Here is a 20,826-nt window from a genome sequence, read left to right on the forward strand (position 1 = left end):
CTTTATACTTAATCTACAATCTTTTAATAAGGAAAAGATTATTTGTCCTAAAACAAGGAATAAATGTAAAAAAAATAGTAATTATAATAAATGTCATAGAAAACCTTTTGTGTTTAGGAAACTGTTTGTGTTTCTTTGAAAACCATCGCTTCTTTTCATGTGTTGCCAGATAGAACCTTATAATTCCAACCAAGAAGTGAGTTCTTGGGATTAGAAAGTTCTATCTGCATTTGACCTGTTCCAACAAATCTTTACAAATTTGATAGGATTTTGATATATATTTAGAATAGATTTAGGGTGTCTGTCATTTTAATGTATGAAAGAGACGTGTTCCACATATGAGTTTTGCTCTTTGGAAGGCAAAATCTTTGAAGTCTTAAAACTGCTCAGAACGCAGATAGAACCCTATAATTCCAAGGGGACGAAGTTTATAAAATTATTCTAATATGTTGTGTCTGTGCTACAGCTTCAAAACAATTAGTTGGACACTAAGAAGCTATAAATAAAAATGAAATGTTAGATGCATCCCGACTGATGAACAGCGACATAAATGATTCAAAGACAGTTGAGAAAGCTGTACAGCCTCCAGAATTCACCATATTTCAAAGGTGGAGACCAAATCTTGAGGGAGATACCTTGATCAAAAATAATATAAATAGAAAATGTGAGTATACGATTTATTATTAAATAACAGTATGTTATTTATCATTTAATAACTTCACATAAATCTTGTAACAGTTACTGTGGTGAATAGTTTGTAATATGTAGCCCTTCTCTGCAGGCCCCCTAGTGACCATTTTGCCAGCAAACTGGAAATTGCCTTGGACCACCCAAATAATGTCTGGTCAATAGTGGTCCTGTGGTCAGAAACTGACCATGGTTAAATGAGGTAGAGGGTGACTGCCAAATTGTGTTTCTATAATTGTACATCTAAATATTGGACCTAAATAGGTGGACCTCATGTGGCCAGTGTGGGGAAGTACAAGACACTAAAAAAGTAGATGGTGAGTGTAGATTCATTCACTATGGTACATGTGTCAGGCTCCAGTCCTTGCTGGCCAAAACACTGCAGACTGCCTCATTAAACACACCTGATTCAGCTCATCAGCTAATCAGCTAATTAGCAAGACCTTCATGAACTGAATTCAGAGTGTTAGATGAGGGTAAATGCTAATCTCTGCAGCACTTTGGCCTGGAAAGTCCCCAGTTTGACACGTCTGCTCTGTGGGTAACAAAATGACCAAAGATAAGAGATAGAGAGTGACTGTCAAGTTTTTTCTGTAATTGTGTGTCTAAAGAGTGGACCTATAAAGTAGTTGGACCTCAAGAGGCCAGTGAGTGGAAGTACAAAGTAGGGCTTGTTAATAAAGTGGATAGTGAGTGTAGATTGATCCAGCAGTGCTGGAGTGGGTCATCATAAGAGTCAGGAGACTTCTTGGTGGGCTGGTAATGTTTTAGGCCAATTACTGGGGGCGAACATATCTAAACTCATGCATATAAACACAGGAATATAAAGTGTAAAGGTTGCAAACTGTAAAAGTGTCAACAAAGTATATATTTGTGGTAATTTGAAGGGGTTAAATCAGCAGCCAAGGTTGGCTAAATGTAATTGGTCAGATAATGAATCACACAGAGTAGGTATGGAGTAGCCTGTTAAAACTGACCGGAACTAAATTAGCTAGTATTAGCATTTCTCCAGTTTCCATTTTATGACTGGTATTATAGAAAATAAATAAGAGTAGGAAATAGGTTAATCTAATTTTGCTGGCCTAATTTGAGCACACTGTAAACTAGCCTTTCTCTAAAAAATGGGAAAAGAGTCTTGTGTATGATTATCAGAGAATGAAACAGAGACAAAGAAATCTTCAAATATTATATTATTGCTCATTGCCAGAATGAAACTGATACAATAAATTAAAACAATAATGCATAAAACATTAAATAGTCCATTTAAATTGCAGTTACCTTTTTTCTTTTACATATATATATATATATATGTAATAATTCTGCATACATGTAAAGCTTAGTACTGCTAGGGTGCAGCTTGTCTGTTTGTAGGTAGCCAGCCATTTCTGAGCATGCCCAGTGAACAGTAGTATGTCTGAGAGTTCATCTCAGTTTAACACACAGTCTATCTTCACAAACTATTGAATCCTCAAGGCAGCTGATAACACTGTTGACAATATTAAAGAGCCCTCTAAAATGATCTCAAAAATGGAGCGTAAATATAATACAGCAAATATTTTACTTTAAAGTTGTTGTCGGGCTGATAGAAACAATCTATTGCTTTGTAACGAGCTCATTCATATTGACGTTTCTTTAGCCATGCTGTAAAATAAATTTCCCTAGTGTGAATCCTTCATGTGGAGGGCATCTCAAGATGACACGTTTGCACGAGTTCATTTTTGCCCTTTGGTGTGACTTATGTCATCTACTCCATTATCCCTATCACATAAGTACAGGGAGCACCAAAGCTCTACAGCACTTTGGACCGTTCTTTGGAGAACATAGCGCAGTGGCTCATAATTGCATGCATCTGTGCATGCACCATGTCCTTTCCCAACTGGTCTCTCCCAAGTAATCTCTGTTCAGTCCAGTAAAACCATATGAGAGAGAGCAGATCTTTCAAAATAGATCTCTCTAGTAAGTAAAGTCTTCTTTCATGTGGTATCTCTGAGCTTTGGAAGCTTCACAGTGGCCAGTATCACTTCAGACCTTTTTTTTGTCATGATACCTCGATGACTTCCATGCTGCCGGAAAAGCTGGACTGCTTCCCAAGCTTGCCAAAGTCTTCTGTGCTGCCAGTCGTGATCTCTTCAAACTCCATCTGGCAACTGCGCCGCTTGAACTGTGTCTCCATCTGAGGTTTGTCCCAGGACATCTGTACACTGGAACTGGGAGCACTGCTCAAAGTACCACCAAATCGCACAGAGCTACCAGCAGTTGTCACCGAAGAGCCATCTAGGTCTGAGCCAAAGAACCACGGGTGTTCTTCCGTAGGTGTGATGGGTGTGGTGGCTTGGGTGGTGCTTCTGTGCTTGGTCCAGATGCCAGAGGTATCCAAGGGCAAGCTGAGGAAGGAAGATGCCTTCCCATTGGTGCCATGGACAGGGTCATGTATTACTGGAATTTGCTTATTCTGGTTTAGATTGAGAGAAAGAGTTGTAGCTGATAACCTCTCAAATCTACCATTGTCTTGTCTGTCCATCCGGTGACTTAGCTTTGGTTCCATCATGACAGGTGAACACTGTGACTCAGCTGGACTTGGGATGTCTTGGGATGAAGCATACCGGCACTCATGGTTGGTGTTCTTTGGACTGTCAAGTTTGAAAAGCTTGGGCATGTTTTCTGAGTCTGTTTGTGAGATACTGGGGGAGGCTCGACGGTGCTGGTTTGAAGAGTAGACAGACTTGATGTCGAGGGAGAAGGAACATTTGAGTCGGCTGTTGTGGAGGACTTGGTCTGCAGACAGGTTGAGGCTGCTGAGGTCTCTCTGCAGCGAGGTAGGTGAGGGCGGCTTGGCTTTCACCACCACCGTTTCTTGGGTTCTTTGGTAAGGCCGGCTATTCTCGGTGCTCTGCTCCACTATGACCTTAGTGGCATCCTCGGGGTGGTCAGGTGTTGACCTCAGAGGGCTGCATGGTAAAGGGGTCTTCAGCTTTAAGTCTCTCTCAAACTCCAGCAGCTGTCCTAGGAAGTTGAAGTTAGGAGATATCGAGGGCCGACGATCTTTCACAAACCTGTGTAAAGGACAGACACCGAGAATTGTTTTTTGCTTTGATCCGCATTGCTTTGTCAATGTGTTACATCTTTCATGGTGGATATATCTCAGAATATTGGCAATGTTATCCACAGTACATAAACCTTAAACAGTATCTAATAGCTACCTGTAGGCATCATCCGATGACAAGCCCATGGTTTTCATGATGTAAGCGATGGCAATGGTTGCGGAGCGGGAGATTCCTGCCAGACAGTGGACAATGACTCTACAGTTTGACAATTTGGCTTTGTCTGAAGAAAGAGGGAGAGGACGAAAGAGAGGGAGAGAGAGAACCAGTCAAAACCAGCAACGCCATTACAGCACCAGTAAAACATCAGGGTTACATTATTTTCCCACCTCAAGTGCTGACAACACTCAGACCTCCCATAAAGTGCTTCTCCAAAATCTGAATTGGTCTACCGTAATTCTAACCTTCGTCATTACAGTAAGTGGAATAGTTGAGCTATTCTGGGTTGACCCAGTCAGGCTTATTCCCTATGCTGTTTCAGCAAACTGTATGGTTTGAGGCAAATATTCTTACCAATGAATTCATTGGTTTTCTCCAGCCAGGGAAGCAGCTTTTCACAGTAGCTGTCGTTGACGGGAATGCGCAGGAAGTGGTTCTCGCTGATAAAGTCTGGCTTTGGACAGGTGTTGCTGGCATTCAGGACGTAGGTGATACCATTCTGAGCCATGAGTTCCTGTGCAAACAACCCAGAGGGTGGAGATGTAGAAGTCAACAGTGAAGATAATGGCATATTTTTCAAAAAGAATGATCCAAGATGGACTGAAAGAACCAGAAGCAGTCGGCAGATTGCAGACTTTTACCTAGGATAATTGGCCCATATTTATTTAACTTCTCAGAAGAATGCTGATCTGGGATCAGTTTATGCTTTTTAGCACTGAATGGGACATAGACTGATGAGACTTGATCTTATGTCAGATTTCTTTCTCTGAGACGCTTGATAAAAAAAATAAATATGAGCCAATGTTTTTCAGGGCCAGGCAGGACAACAGACACATCCTTTATCTCTTTCAGTGTCAGAGGTACGCAAATATGATACAGAACAGTTGAGTGCCAAGATATTTTTTGTCAGTGAGACCACTTGTTTTGACAGTTGACGGTACCACCATTCAGTGCAATTCAACTTCACAACAAAGGAAAATGATTTCAAGGAATGCGCTCTGTGTCCTGCTGCGGGTGATGTAATAGAATGTATGCAACTCGTAAACAATTTACTGGTACAGAAGAAAACCCTTAAGGTGAAAGGAAAACATGTGAGATATGTCGTTTGAATATTAACACTTGAATTTTGTTTTCAGATCTGCTGACATGCATGCTAAATTGATATGTAAGAATGGTTTGAGTTTACTCATGGAATGTTTTTATATATATATAATATATGATGTCTGGCCCAAAATTACTTGCTAAAAAGTCTGGTTCCATTGATTTACATTGAAGGTAAAGTATGTTTTATATATATTTTTATATATCTATATCTATCTATCTATCTATCTATCTATCTATATATATATATATATATATATATATATATATATATATATATATATATATATATATATAGATATATATAGATAGATAGATACATAGATAGATATAGATATAAATAGATGTAAATTACTTTTCAGTAAAATTCTTTAGATTTAGAAGCAAAATATGTCCCTGAAACCCACCAAGTCTTTGTAAAACCATTCAGTAACCCATCCACCTATCTTACCTTGTTGAGGACATCTTTCTGTGAGCCCAGGTACAGGTGAGGCAGAATGCGGGTTGGGCCCAAGTTGGCCACAGGTAGGCATGGCTGAGACAGGCTGAGGGGGAGTATAGATGCCTGCTTGCTCTCACACAGATCAGGGAAGCAGGAGGAGAAGGCTGCAAAGCCTCCTAAAGCACAGAACGAGAGAGAGAGAGTATGGCTTGAAATTTCTTGAATATGACATACACAACAGTAGCAACAATGGAGGGACTTTCCTAACATCCTTACACTCAGAATCACATAAGCGCTCTCCCACAGGAGCGCAGCTGACTTTCCGCATCCTGCCTGACCAAGGCGTCTGTAACTACACTAGCAGACCTGGCTAGAGCATGTGCACCTTCACCTAGAGACAGTACAAGCCTTCTGTTGGTTCCTAAACTTGGTTTTTAATGGAATTCTTTGGGCAGTACTCTCAGCACTTAAAATAAGCTTAAAAGAACACAGTTTTTTTTTTAACTTGCCACATCTGTAGCATGGACAATCATATTTAATGCTGTAATTTTGAAAAGAACATTGACTTCAAACATGTTATACAAGCAACTGGGTAGTTGCTGAATTGCATCAGCCAATTTTTGGTAAAACACTTCTTAGAATTCTTTAATCAGGATTGTTTGTAAATTGAGCTGGAACTTGTTTTCCAGGGGGAAAGAACTGGTGGGAGTTCTTTACCAGCATAGAGCTGTGGGTGGAGCTTTCACAGGCTCCTGTCTAATTGCTTAAGGATACCAAGAAACCTTCAGGAAAGCGAATATAATTGAAAGTACTTTTTGTTCAAAAGCTGAGTATAACTTTGTGGCAAAGGATGCAGTTTTTGCATTATGGAGTCAAATATTTGAAGTTTATTCATATAATTTAGCAACTGCCCATTGACTTCTATTATAAATGACTTCCCAGTCAACAGGTTTTCTGTCCTTTTCTAAGCACAGGGAAATGGATTGAAATGATCTCCTGTGGTAATTGATGGAATGATCCCGATGTGTCCCACAGAGTTTAAATTCAAAAATGTTGACGTGCACCTTTAATAATTAAACTACTGTTATATTTAGTAGTGAGCCTCAGCCAATGGAGGCTGTGAACCAGCTCCAGTATTTGATTGCCAGGTTCATCCAAAGGAATGATAAAACAGGGTTGTGAAAGGGCATCACTGTCCCTTTAAGAGGCAGATAGGGTGTCAGTGTCTGCTTCTCCGCTCTCTGCTTCCTGCATGATCTCATCTCCTCTCCCAGAGAACAGCATCACAGTATGGGAATGAAGTAGGCCACAAGAGCACATCCACCCAACCACGGTCCAGGGTCTTACTCACACGCATGCACTAACTTTAAAAACTGGGTCTGCATTGCTTAAAAAAACAAAAACAAAACAACAACAACATGTAAACAACCACAAATGTAAACAACCACAAACACCAATGGGCCAAAGGGTACAGAGCGGAATCCAGGACTCTTAATCATACATAAGAGTACATATTACTCACTTAGACAAACAAACCCTCTACAGCTCCAGCCACTGACCTTCCTCGAGCCAGTCCATTTCAGCAGTTTCACAACCTACGTCAGTGTATTTTTGGATCTTACAGCTCTAATAGAGCCAGTCCCAGCCCCCTCCCTCTCTTTAGCAGCATATTACCTCACGCCTAAACACAGCACCAAATTAGCCCTTGCGCTAATGGGCACATTCAAACGCCTTACACACAGATTCTCTAATTCCCTTATTTAGTGCATGAGGAAACAAGGAAAAGATATGAAAAAAAGATAGATAAAAAGAAAAGCAGCCTCCTGTCTTCTACGTGTGACCAGGGAAAAGAAGGCACCAGTGTAGTTGCTTAATTTAGACCGCTGTTCTGGAATCAGGCTTTCAATCTGTGAGGTGTTAGCTCAATTTCCAAGTAAGGCTGGCAAGCATGGGCAATGACATCACCTCGGATTAAAAGCTCAGGCTTGGCTTGATCTCTTGATCATTCATCTCACACTTGCACAAACACACATATGCACCGAACATGTTCTTGCTGTCAATAAAACCTTGTATCTCTGAAATGGTAACTTAAAAGGAACCGAAAAATACTTAAAGGGCCCATATTGGGGAAAAAAGATTGTTTAAATCAGTTTTATAATGTAGGAGTTTTATTTAGTATGTAAACACTTCTAAAATGTCCATCTGTACAGTCCATATATGGAAAGCAAGCTGCAAAAACAGCCCATTTTGATTTCAGTTTTAGAGATGTCGTACAGTCATACAGTCATATGTAAAAGTTTGAACACCTCTGATTATATTATGTTGATTTTCTAAGTGAAAATAAGTTCATCCTTTGCAGGGAGCAAACTTAAATATGAAAGCTCACAAGAGTTTAATATATTTGATCGTAAAATCTAAAAGATGCCATAACTTTTGCACAGGCCATTTTATTTTATTGTTGAAAGATGATAAGACATGATTTTATTCCAATTTTTTTTTGACCGTTTCTATTGGTCCATTCATCATAAAATGTTTACATAATGTATAAGAAATGGTGTTCAAATAAATAAATAAACAAATAAATGAAGTCTTCATATGTCAGTGATGACACACACACACACACACACTCAACACACTCACTCAAATGAGTAAAGGTGGGTGGGAAGGCATTTAAACGACGCTTGAATTATGAAAGGAAGGAGAGAAAGCTAGAAATAGGAGGACATGAGAGTTGAATTTAGGCAACAAAGCATGAAAGAACAGATGAGCTCAGAGCAGTGAGGTAAGAGTTGGTAAACAGATACATGTGACTGCGAGGGAGAAAGAGAACAGAGTGAAGCTTGATATCAGGCTTCATGTACCCATTCACCCAAGCCGTTCATTCGTTCATTGGTTTCTTCATTCATTCTTTCACTTGCTGTTCCTGCCAGGTCAGCCGCTCATTTGCCTATTCAAAAAGATACAAATGAAGGAAGCCTACGTTTCTTTGTGGCTCTGTTGTCAGTGCATGTTTCACATGAGATCACTCAGCGAGGCCATTCTATCATATAGATTAGCAGTGAGTCAAAGCACACAAACCTGTCCCAGATGCTTTAACTAGCTTCTTTACACTCTGACTCATGAATGACATCATGACAGGTCCTGTCACGAACGGCCTCGGCGTTACACAAGCTCCATCTGCTGCGTGCAAAGCCAGCGACTCTCCAGCCGGGGCTTCGCAGGCCGCCGTGAGAAACCTCAAGGTGGTGCAAAGGTGAGAAGTGTGTTTTTCTAAGTACTGCCCTTTGATAATGGAGGCGCGTTTCCCAATAATACCAGAGCGCCAAACCCTCCTCAGTGCACCGAAAGGTCATACTTTCAGTGCTATAGAAAAGCGGCAGTGTGCAAAGGTCCTAGTGCCCCTGAGAAAGTTAGGTTAAAAGTATTCATCTCAGCAGTTAACATCTATTTGATCTGAAAAACACAAAGAACACACTTCTAATGCACAGTTACTGTTTATGTGCTGGTTTTTATAAATTGGGAAAAACTAAAATAGAAAATGTGGCATGTGTTGTGTTGTTATCCAATATATTAAACTTGGCAAATAAATAGAAATTGATCATTAAAATTTGAACAAAAGTCATGTTTACGTGTGTCCCCTGTAAATCATTTGTTAGCTTATTTCTACCTAGAAAACCCACATTATTTGACTGGGTTTGTTTAAACTTTTGCATATGTCTGTCCCGAAGAGTGAGTGATACTTTTCTGAAATTTTAACGATGCTTACATAATATATCAAATTCTTTTTATTTAAAAAAAAAGGGTGGGGGAAATTCAGTGTCTATGATATGGGCCATGGCCTTGGCTGACCTGCTTGGTACTGTGAATGCAGTCTCTATACTAAAATACAGTTTTTGTTTAATGCATGTTTTTAATTGTTTTGTGAGGTGCCTGGAAGGAAGTGTGTAGTGTAAGGCAGGACAGGAAAAGGCTGGAGGGTACTGAGCGATTATTCCAGCTGTGGCTGGCCCTTTAAAGCTCCGCTCAAGGCCTGTCTGTTTCTAACTATTAAAAGCAACTGCCAAGCAGTATGACATCATCGCTCAACACATGGGTGGCCAGCGGGCTGTCTCTGGGTTGCTGTACACACACACACACGCATATGCACCAGTTGTATCCTACACCCACGGCCTGTTTTGGCTAACACCTGGTGTTACCAACTCAGTACTTGTTTCCTAGCTTTATAATGTGATCAGGGCCAAGGCCAGTTACTGATAGAGAGAGCAGGCATACATTTGAACTGAATTAGGCATAGCTGAATGCTGTCATTACATAATGTAGGTGTCAGTGGAGCATAATAGAACTTCTCCACAATAATCACAGATCACTTTTATAGTCCCTTACGTTCTAGGTAATATCCAGGTAAGTGTGAGGTATAAACTGCAAAGTACTTGATAATCATTTAGGGAAAGATGGTAAGTTCTGAGAAATTACTTCGAAAAGCCAAACAGGATATTAGAATACATTTAGGGTACAGTCTCTAAAGTACTGTGTAATTACTTTGGGTAAAAGCCGCATGGTGGTGCAGTGGGTAGTGCTGTCACCTTACAGCATGAAGGGCCTGGGTTCGGTTCTCTGGTCAATCAGGGTTCTTTCTGTGAGGAGGTTTGCATGCTCTCTGTGTGGGTTTCCGGTAAAACCACAGTAAGAATCATTGCTTTCTTTTACAGCCCAGCTTCAGTGTCAGTTTATAGCTTATAGCATTGGTGCAAACAGTGGGTGTGCAATAGTGGGAAATGTCCCTTCCATTTTTTAAAATTACCCAAGATCATTTTGCACCCCTGGGTAATAGACAGGTACGACTCTTTGTTCATCTAGAATCTTTTTGCATCATGTAACTACCTGCTGCTTTTTATCCCAAACAATTACACAGTGCTGTGAAGTTTGTGCCACCAGTTAATACCTACAACCTGTTGGGCATTTAAGTGTAATTTAGGTAGATTGCCTTGGAACTTATCCTACCCAATTACCTAATCTTTGGAGTTTGTACCTCACACTTTCCTGGTTAATACCTAGAACTTAAGCGACCATAGAGAAAGTGCTACCCAATATTCCACAGATAATGCATTACAATTTGCAGATAATCAGGAACAGTAGCTTGTCCTCAGTGCTCTGGTCAGCATACGTCTCATTACTCTCAGCTGTGTTGTATCAATACTTAAATCCTATCAATAAAAACTTTAAACACAAAACTGTTTTGCATAGGATAGTAGAATGTTTATTTGAGCAGTATGGATTTGCTTTTAGATGACCTTCAACAGTACTGGGTGTAACATGGTACAACACAAGTGTTGTGAAATTCAACAGTTTAAATTACTGACACAGTTACTGACTTAACAAGGATTTTGTCACTTGCATTATTCATATGTCTCTGGAAGAATGATATTACTTTTATGCAATGCAATTACATCATAAGTTTCATCTATATAGATTATTTGTGCCTGTCCTTTTACCTAATCTGTTGAAGCATCTAATCATGCTAATATGAAAATTATGGATAAAGATCCCCATGCCGAAGAAGAAAGAGACATCATCTAAACAGGGTTGACTTGATTTTTATTCAGCTTTGTAAGGTTTAAGTTTTATTCTTGAAGGTTTTATTTAAGGCAGCTTGTTTCTGAATTCTTTCCACTGGCTAGTTTTAGGGTTTTCAAACAGCTAGTAGCCAAATTAGTCATTTATTCAGCTTAACGGACTGTATGTTCAGAGCCAAGGCAGGGACAGTGACATGCCTTTTAAATGACATCTACTGCGATTGACTGTTTCTTTCCAAATAATGGGCTGAGAGGGCTATTGTGTGTTTCTGTTGTACTTTCCAGTTGGTACAGATTCGTCAAAGTTTAGAGAGTAACACAGAAGCAAAGTTATAAGTAGCAAGAATCCTTTTGTCAGGTAAAATGGTAATGGCAACAACTTTTTTAATAACTACCTGAACAGTGGCCATCAGTATGACTTATCAGTCAAGATTTAAGGTTTCAGTATCGATATTAGAAAAGGAAAGGTGGCACTGTGCCATCTCTGGTTATCATTCATTGATGTTAGATGCGTCATGCAACTGGTTTGGTGTTATTGCTTCAGATTGTGGCAACAGTTCAACATTCCCGTCTTCTTCTTTGTCTAGGGCTCAGTATTAATTCGGTGACATCACTAACCCAGAGAGAGTCTCTGTAGACCAGGCTTAGGGGCCTTCCCACTTAGCATCATTAGGGCTGAGTCAATGAATTTGCAATCAAATAAAACGTCTAAACAAATGCCCCGTTGCAACTCTCTTTCAAAGCATGTACAGTGGGTAACACATCCCCTTTTTGTTGGGAACAAATAGCGCTCATCCCAAACAGGACAAGTCAGAGGGGGGCAGTCCCCACTGAAATGAAATCATCCTATATGCATGGCCTGCTAACCTGTGTATGTGTGTGTGTGTGTGTTGGTGGGGGGGTTAAATTCAGCGCAGTGTTGTATTTAAGTCTTTGCTTAGCAGCAGCCTACAACAAGCTTGAGCTAAATATGTGCATGGGGGGCATGCCAGCTCAGGCAAGTAAAGGCACATTCAGACTGAGGGCAATGATACCATACCATTTCTGCCATGCCAGGAATCATCAGCCTGCCACTATTTGGCAATACTTCATTAACTGGGGGCTCAAAAAGCAGGACAGCATTTAAATCAGGATCCAAAAGAAGTTTTACGGAGGTAAATCCAAAGTCATTTTCTACTCTGAGTGAATTTTAGCTCATTCAGAATGACAATCATGATCGTTTCTAATATGTTTTTATAACAGCATACAAAACAGATCACTTTAAGGGCCCTTAACACCCAGTTCATGATTAATTACCCCCACACAGTCTATGAAATACTGAAATGTGAAAGAACAAACGTGTAGTTTCCAAAGAGAACTCATTGTGTATACGTATGATATTCGCTCTCTTCTTCGACGAGACTGAATGAGAGAGAGAAAAAAGCCTCAATCTTACTCAATAACACAGTGCATCCTAACAACAAGGGTACAAGAGGGATTAACCTGCTAATACTGGCGCCCAGCAAGCAGGGCCTTAATCCAGTGTCTATATTCGCTTATCTACACAGCCAGAGTCAGTTTATGCTAACCATAATTCTTGCAACTCAATATGTCACATAATTACACAAAGTCTCCTGTTTAGCATTTACATTAATGAGAATGCTTACACTTTCTTTGTCTTTATGTTTATGTCTTCTATTAAAATTCATAAACTGGCCTTAAGCATGGTGAGGCGGCATATGACAATTGTGTACTTTTGTATACTTTTTAAATTTGGAAGCTAGGTCAATTATCTTCTAAACTCTAAGGGTCTATATTTGTGTCTACACTTCCTCACTCTTATAACTACACACACTTTCTCACGCTTATAACTACAGAACTCACATATTAGTTTCATAGTAATTACTGCTTAATAAGCCTGCAGTTCAGTGGGTTAAAGACATTACATGTCACAGTCTGTCTTTGCAGGTTGCAGAAATACACAACTGAACACTTGAAAACAAGCAGCAACTCTTTCATTCACTCAAGCATTCACTCACTCACACGCTCACTCATGCAGTCATTCACTCACACGCTCAAGCTTTCACTCACTCACTCACTCATGCATTCACTCACACGCTCAAGCATTCACTCACTCACTCACTCATGCAGTCATTCACTCACACGCTCAAGCATTCACTCACTCATTCATGCAGTTACTCACTCACTCACTCACTCACTCACTCTTTCACTGACTCGTCCTCTCACCAACTCACTCACTCATCCATTGGCGATCTCAATCACTCACTCACTCACTCTCTCTCTCACTCACTCGCCATTAACTTACTCATTCACTCACTCTCTCATACACCCAGTCACTCATTTACTGGCTCTTTCATGCTCTCATCCACTCACCCCTTCACTCATCAGTCCCTTGCTCACTCATGCATTCAGTCATTTACTCGCTCACTCACTCACTCACTCACTCACTCATGCATTTACTCACTTATGCATTTACTCACTCACTCACTCACTCACTCACTCATATTGTCTCTCATTCACTCATTTACTCACTACTCACTCACTCACTCACTCACTCACTCACTTCCTCCATCTCACCCATGCTCGTACCCACCTCGTAAGTCGCGTCCCTCTTTGATGCGCCGCACACGAATCTTCAGCTTCATCTCACTCTCGTGCATGTCTGTCCACAGTGGAGGAGCAATCACCACGTCAACCGGCATCCAGGCAAGCACTCAGAGTCCACTCAGGATCCACTCAGGGTCCACTTAATTCAGTTTAAAATTATTTCTGCAGCACTTTTTACAACAGGGTCCACTCAGTGTCCACTCAGTGCACAGCCAAAACTGCAGAGAAATCTTCACTGTGTCCACTGTGACATTAGAAGTCAACAGCTACCAGCTGTTCCCAGATGAGTGCGTTCGCCTCAGTGTCCGTCTGATGGAGCTGCACTCTTCACTGTCCGTATGAGTGTTCTAATCTGACTTGAACTGCGAGTGCAGTCCCTGTATTGTGGAACCTCCTCCCTTTCCCCCTCCCTTTCTCTCTCTCCCTCTCTCTCTCTCTCTCTCTCTCTCTCTCTCTCTCTCTCTCTGAATGAGCTCACAGCCTGTGTGTGCAGCGGCTGTGCTCTACTGGGGCCAGTGTTCACTAATAGCTCATGTGTAAGGCATGTAACCACATTCCTTACTCACCACACAAATATGCGGCCACCTCTGGGGCCGCCACTGTGCTCAGGGGGTAAAAAGGCTCCTACGCCAGGCCGGACACGGCCCTGTGTGTTTGTGTGTTTGGAGAAGGAGGGGGTATAGTTGTTCTTTGTAATCAACAAAGGAACTCTAGTTGTGTTTTGCAGGACTGGACTTATTACCACAGAGGTCAGTGTTCGTTTATGTAATGAGTGCAGTCACCGCACACTCAACCTGGACTGTAAGTCAGAGGAAATTTCTGATCTGACTCATTTACGGTAGGTAAGACGTAAGATGTTTGTCATTTTCACCAGGTTTGGTAACAATGTGATGGCAGTTCAGTTTACCTTAACCCCTTAAACCTCAGGTGTAACTAGATAAATAGATGTAAGCTTTAAGCTTTAAGCTTTAGCTTAAGCTTTAGCTCATCTATAGCTGCTTTTCTCACATCTCTGGCAGGAAACATTTCCAAAAGTAGAATAGTTTCTTGGAAAATCTCTCTCAACATACAGGTTTTATTCAACAGATTCTTGTTCGAATTCTTCCGTTCCACCTTAAATGGTGCCTGAGGTGCCAGAATGTAACTGCTGCACTATTTAAGGTGGAACAGGAGAATTCGAACCAGAAGCTAGCAGGCGAGAAACTGACTTCAGCCTTCTGACTTTTTGACAGTTTCTCATAGCAAATTAAACGCATCAGGAAATGAGCTGAGTGCTTATTAATGCAAATAAATCTATTCATCTCCAAATTATCAATGTTTGTCTTAAATCTTTCTCTTGTCATTTTGTTAGTTACTTGCTAGGCGAGACTGTTGTCTGCATTGCTGTGACCAGCAGTCTGCGTGCCAACCTCCAGGTTAGAGGGTGAATAAGCAGTTATACATTAACTCCAGTGTTTAAGACCATTTATAGTTGAAATTGTGTTTGAATGACCAGCAGAGCTTTATTTTACTGCAGAGGAGGATTATTTTATTTTTGCATAAAAAAAATCTGCTGTATGAAGCTCCAGACCTGCAAGTTGCTGACCCCTGGGTTATCCCTTCAGGAACTAGACTGAAGGCCTTAAACATTACTGACAGGAGAATCAGTCAATCATGTTTTTGTAAGAATAAAATTGACTCTAGGCCTTCTAGAAGTCTTAGATACATCACTGACTGAATTGTGTGGTAGGCTGAGCAAGTTTCCGTCATTTTTAGAAAGTCGTAAAAACTGCTACAAGGTAAAACATGTCTTTCTGTCACATATTCGGACTGCATTTCCCAGAATACATTGGGAGATCACGTGTCAGAGCAACTTCCCTCGGACTCGGAGTCCGTAACAGACTCCATTGCCCACAGTCCTTCAGGAGATCACATGACCTCAGGCAATCACTCGCGCACCTATCATAGAGGTGCTAGAGGACATTAACATTATAGTAGAGGTGTATTTTCTTCTTTTTGGACTACGTTTTGACATTTATGGCCTGAACTGAAGGCCTAGCTCTAATAGTCACAGTTGCCAATGAGACAGACAGACAGACAGATAGACAGGTATATGTGCTTTACTCACGCCCAAGGGTGCCACATGCACTTTACATTGTGTGAACATTGCCTGATGAATGGACCAATACAAATCATCCAAAATGATCTTGCTGCATTAAAATAAACTGAAATAATAAAGTTATCATTTCAGTATTTGAGGTTTTGTTATGACAGTGATGATATACATGTTATGAAATGCAAAGGCAAGAAAAAGTGCACTGCACAGAATTGCAATAGCGAAAGTAAATGGAGCATTAAATCTGGTGGCAAGGAACATTCACACTCTTTACTGTCGCTCTATAAAAGACACATGTAATACGACACTCAGGTCAAAATCCATTCACATATAACCTTCAATGAAGCACAAACGCATTCAAAAAGAAAAAGTGTAAATGGAGACGCTGGCTGCACCTCGCCTGCCTGCTTTGTTTCAGCACTTCTGCTGCAGTGAATGTGTGTATGAGTGTGTGTGTGCGTGTGTGTGTGTGTGTGTGTGTGTGTGTGTGTGTGTATGATTGTGCATTTTCAGAACAAAATGTTCTGTAAAGTGTTTTTCCAAAAGCTGTAACAATGTTTAATTTATTAAAACTGAAAGGGAAACTGTTTTGTGTTGCATACTGAGGTTTAGATTAATGTTAGGTTTAGGGTCAGATTAGGGTTAGGGTTAAATTTATATTATATAAAGACATATGTTATAATCCTGTAATCCCCCTTTTTTATATGTTCATGTAATTTGAAAACGTCAGCTGGTCTTTACATTGTGCAAAGACTACATGTTAAATAGACCAATAGAAATGGTTCTTGTTTCATTAACTTAGATTAACAGGTAAGAAAGGTTTTTTTTTCTCTTTTTCTCGCTCCTGTAAAGTCCTTATGGAGACAGTGGTGATGTCTATAATACATATGGGACATATTTTATTGTTACAGTTTATTGTTGCATAGAAGTAGGTATAATTACAATAAACCAGTTGCATAACATTATTACATAAAAATACTTACATAATACTTACAAGTAAAATCTTGCATCTCCTAAAATATTACTTATATATATACAAAACATACTTTAATTTTTATGTAAGTCAATGGAACCAGACTTTTTTTTTGGAACCAGAATTTTGGGTTATTTCTTTTGGTCCATTCATCATGCAATTTACATACAACATAAAAAGCAACAGGCATACAAATTATTTCAAAAACTGAAGGCAGTTTTGGGCAGAAGGCAGAATATACAGTATATATAGTAAACTTCATTGCTTATCCAAAATGAGTTCAACATTTTTAACTTTTAATGGATGTCAGTGTAAAAATACTGTAGTCCAGTTATTTGGGATGATTTCTGTTGGTTCAATGGAAATTTGACACAATATAAAGGGAAGCTGGTATTGATGAAAATTGACACAAATAGACTTACAAGGTTTTGTTCCAACAGCGATGATATGGAACACATGTATGACCTCAAATTCCTTGAAGCTGTGCAAAAACAAACCTGTGTGTGTGTGTGTGTGTGAGAGAGAGAGAGAGAGAGAGAGAGAGAGATTGTGTGTGTGTGTGTGTGTAGTGCAGTGTTGGAGTTCAGGGCTGCCGAAAGTCAGAGAGAACCTGAGAGGCAACGTCAGCTCTGGAGAGAGGGTTCAGGTTCCTGACTTAATTGAGAGGCTTTTCGCCAAGAAGTGTCCACGTTGTTTTGGATCCAGGCAGAGAGAGAGAGAGAGAGAGAGAGAGAGAGAGAGAGAGAGAGAGAGAGAAACAGAGAGAGAAAGAGAGAAACAGAGAGAGAGATTGTGTGTGTGTAAGAGAGACAGAGAAAGAGAGAGAGAGTGAGAGAGAGAGAGAGAGAGAGAGAGAGAGAGAGAGAGAGAAGCTGTAAATAGGTATAGCAATAAGACAGCCATAGCAGCTATTTTGGTGGCTGGAGGTCGAGAGGGAATGCACCACATCCTGTGCAGAGGCACAATGACAATGACTCCTGGAGCTCTGCCAGCCAATTTGCCATCTTCTTACTGAAAGACACGCTCAAAGTTCGCACAAGCACAAGATCCGTAATTTCCCGCTGGTTTGCGCTGTGCTGCCCAGCAACAGAGAAAATATAAAAAATCCACATGTGGCTGGATTAAACCGTCCTTTTCTGAACACCACTGGAGTTCTGCTATGGCAACCACTAGGGGGCAGTACAGTGAAAACATTGCTACCATCTACCCAGCAACTCATCTGTGTGTTCACATATATTTCTTCATATTGATATTTTAGGAAAGGCCTCTGTGGGTATCAGCACCTTAACACTATTCAGATCGTTAAGGACCTACTTTATATTTGATTCATCATAGCAACAATAACAGTGACTGAAATGTAGTTTATTCCTATTCATGTATTTGCTTGGCCAAAGTGACTTTATGACACAAACAAAACAGATAAAAATCAACAAGGTTACATCTTTAGTAGATCACGATCTTTACACGCAAAATAACTGTGAAAGCAGCATTGAGAAATCATGTTATTAAAGAAAAAGAGCCGATTAAAAGGCAGAAATAGCTGCTGTTTTGTCTGGGCATTAAAGACTCAATCAGAAAACATCCTTATTTGTGTCAGATTGGCAATGCATTCATTTTTCCTTTGTAGCATTAATTAATTCATTCATTTACACTTTTTACATACTACTGTGCAAAAATCAGAGACCACCCTGTCTTTTTTTAAATTTCCAGTCAAAACAGCCATTAATTGAGTTATTTTTTCAGCATCAGGGAAAAAAAGCAGGAAACATATTTAACAGACAATTACACATAATCCACAAGTACTAAATATGATATTATTTTTTAGTACTTTTTGTGTTCGCCTTTTATTACAGCTTCCATTCTTTTCAGGAGATTTGCTCTCAGTTCTTCGAAGAAAGTATGCAAGGATATCTTTCCAAAGTTCAGTCTTAGACATTGGTTTCAGCTTCTTATGATTCAAGTAATTCTGAATGTATTCAGTGATGTTGAGGTCTAGACTCTGGGGTGGTCAGTCCATTGTTCTGAGAACATCAGCAGCTTTTTTGCCTTTGTAAATTGTAAATGTTCTGCTTTGTTCTTCTTTTTTTTCATTTTTTTTCAGTGAGGCTTCTTGAGTTGTCTTCTCATAGTGGAAGGATGGACAGAAACAACTGTGGATGTTTTCAGATCTGAAGCAGCTTGATTTTCTCCTCTCTCTCAAAGATGAAAGCTTTAAGTGCTGTTTATCTGATGGGGACAGTTTTAGTGGTCTAACAGGTTTTGCACAGTTGTTAAGAGTCTCATTTTCTCTGTATCTTTTAATTATTTTTAAACTCTAGTTTTGGAAGAAACTCAATTTCTTCACTGACTTGCAGTTTCTTCTGTTCAATCCAGAAATACCTCTTGAAAAATGAATAATTTATAATTAATGGCTGTTTAAACTGGAAATTAAACAATTGCACAATACTATACATACATATGTACAGAGACAAACACGTGTGTGTGTGTGTGGGTGGGTGTGTGTGTGTGTGTTTGTGTGTTACACTTGTGGGCAAGACAGGGTGAGATAAATCACACATTCTTACACAGTGAGGTAACTCTTGTAGCTCCTCTTCCTGCGCAACCACACACACACACACACACACACACATACACACACAAACACACACACACAAACACACACACTGTCTTTAGCTGCAGTCTCCGTCATTGCAGCACTTTAGTTATCAGAAATAGGAGCTGACCACAGAATAGAACACCACAGCACATCTAATTAGCCTGCAGATAGAAGATGTCATTTTTTTGGTAAGTATGCACCCTCAGGACCTTCTGATATATTTATGATGCTTCTCTATTTATGCTCTAGCTGCTAAGGGTAATCTGTTATTAAAATGCAAGTGTGTGAGAGACAGAATGTTGTGTGAATGTGTGTGTGTGTGTGTTCCCATCATGCCCTCATAAACACAGACCCTCTGTCATGCTCTCTTGGGCTGACACACACACACACACACACACACACACACACACACACACACTACAGTGTCACATTTTATACACAGTGGTACATATTATATTTTTTATATTTTAGTTTTTCAATATTCACAACTCAGCAGATAATAAGAAATGGTGCTCGAAAAAAGTCACTTTTAAGTGTGTTTTAGAGGATTGTTTACTCAGAAAACCAATAAAACACAATATGACTGGGGTGCCAAAACTTTTGCATATGAATGTGCCTCATATGTATATATGTAAGTGCCTATATGTAATGTGAATATGCCCCATTTGTATTACATATGTATGTATCCACATGTATAAATAAAATGTGTCTTATGTATTTTATATATATATATATATATATATATATATATATATGTGTGTGTGTGTGTGTGTGTGTGTAAATGCCTATGTGTAATACATTTGCATTTTATGTTATAGCCTTTATATGGGAAGAACCCCAAACCTAACCCTAACCTTAATCTGAGCAACCAAAAAGTATCTTTTCAGCTTCATAATATAAAACATACAGCTTTTGTAAAAAAAAGCATTTTACAAAGTTCAGAGCCATTTGGTCGTTCTTGGCATTGTATGTTATTCCTGTGTTTCTCTTAAGTTTTCACGTTGTATTTGAAAATAACAAACACATATACCCACATTCTTACACTGAAAGGTGACGGCATCCGATCCATTCTCCCTCTTTCTCTCTATGATATCAGCCCACAGCAACGCTGCGATGGTCCATCTATCACTCTCAGTGTCAGTCCAGCGGTCTAATTTACCACCAGCAGGTGAAAACATGCTCTCGTACAGGCAAAGCCGTGTTCCTGTGTTGACAGCGCTCGTTGTCAGGGCGCTGGCGACAAGCGATTAATATGTAATTACATCAGCAGGGCCGCAGGACGCAGCTGCCCCGCCGTGCCAGGGAGCTGACGTAGGATCTTGGAGTGGATGGTCACTGCCTGTAACGGACACCGCTTCTTCTCCTTCCCTACAGGGCCACAGGCCCACCAGCAGCTGCAGGTGTGGGCCCAGAGAGGAGCATCGCCTCATAGCCTCAGAAAGCTGGCCCTGATTAATGAGGACAGACTAACTTGCCCACACCTGCCCCCGAG

General features: G+C 40.1%; 1 protein-coding gene across 1 annotated transcript; it reads right to left on the reverse strand.

The window, feature by feature from the left end:
* Positions 1 to 1,860: 1,860 nt before the first annotated feature.
* On the reverse strand, positions 1,861 to 14,089 carry dusp8b (dual specificity phosphatase 8b). Its single transcript, XM_036585416.1, has 5 exons — positions 13,657 to 14,089; positions 5,500 to 5,666; positions 4,302 to 4,461; positions 3,888 to 4,011; positions 1,861 to 3,740 (listed from the first exon to the last, which is right to left on the reverse strand). Exons 1-5 carry the CDS (start codon positions 13,763 to 13,765, stop codon positions 2,726 to 2,728), a joined length of 1,575 nt encoding a protein of 524 aa, XP_036441309.1. The 5' UTR covers positions 13,766 to 14,089; the 3' UTR covers positions 1,861 to 2,725.
* Between the last annotated feature and the right edge of the window lie 6,737 nt (positions 14,090 to 20,826).

Source organism: Colossoma macropomum, unplaced genomic scaffold (genome assembly GCF_904425465.1).
Source record: "Colossoma macropomum unplaced genomic scaffold, Colossoma_macropomum, whole genome shotgun sequence".
NCBI lineage: Eukaryota > Metazoa > Chordata > Actinopteri > Characiformes > Serrasalmidae > Colossoma > Colossoma macropomum.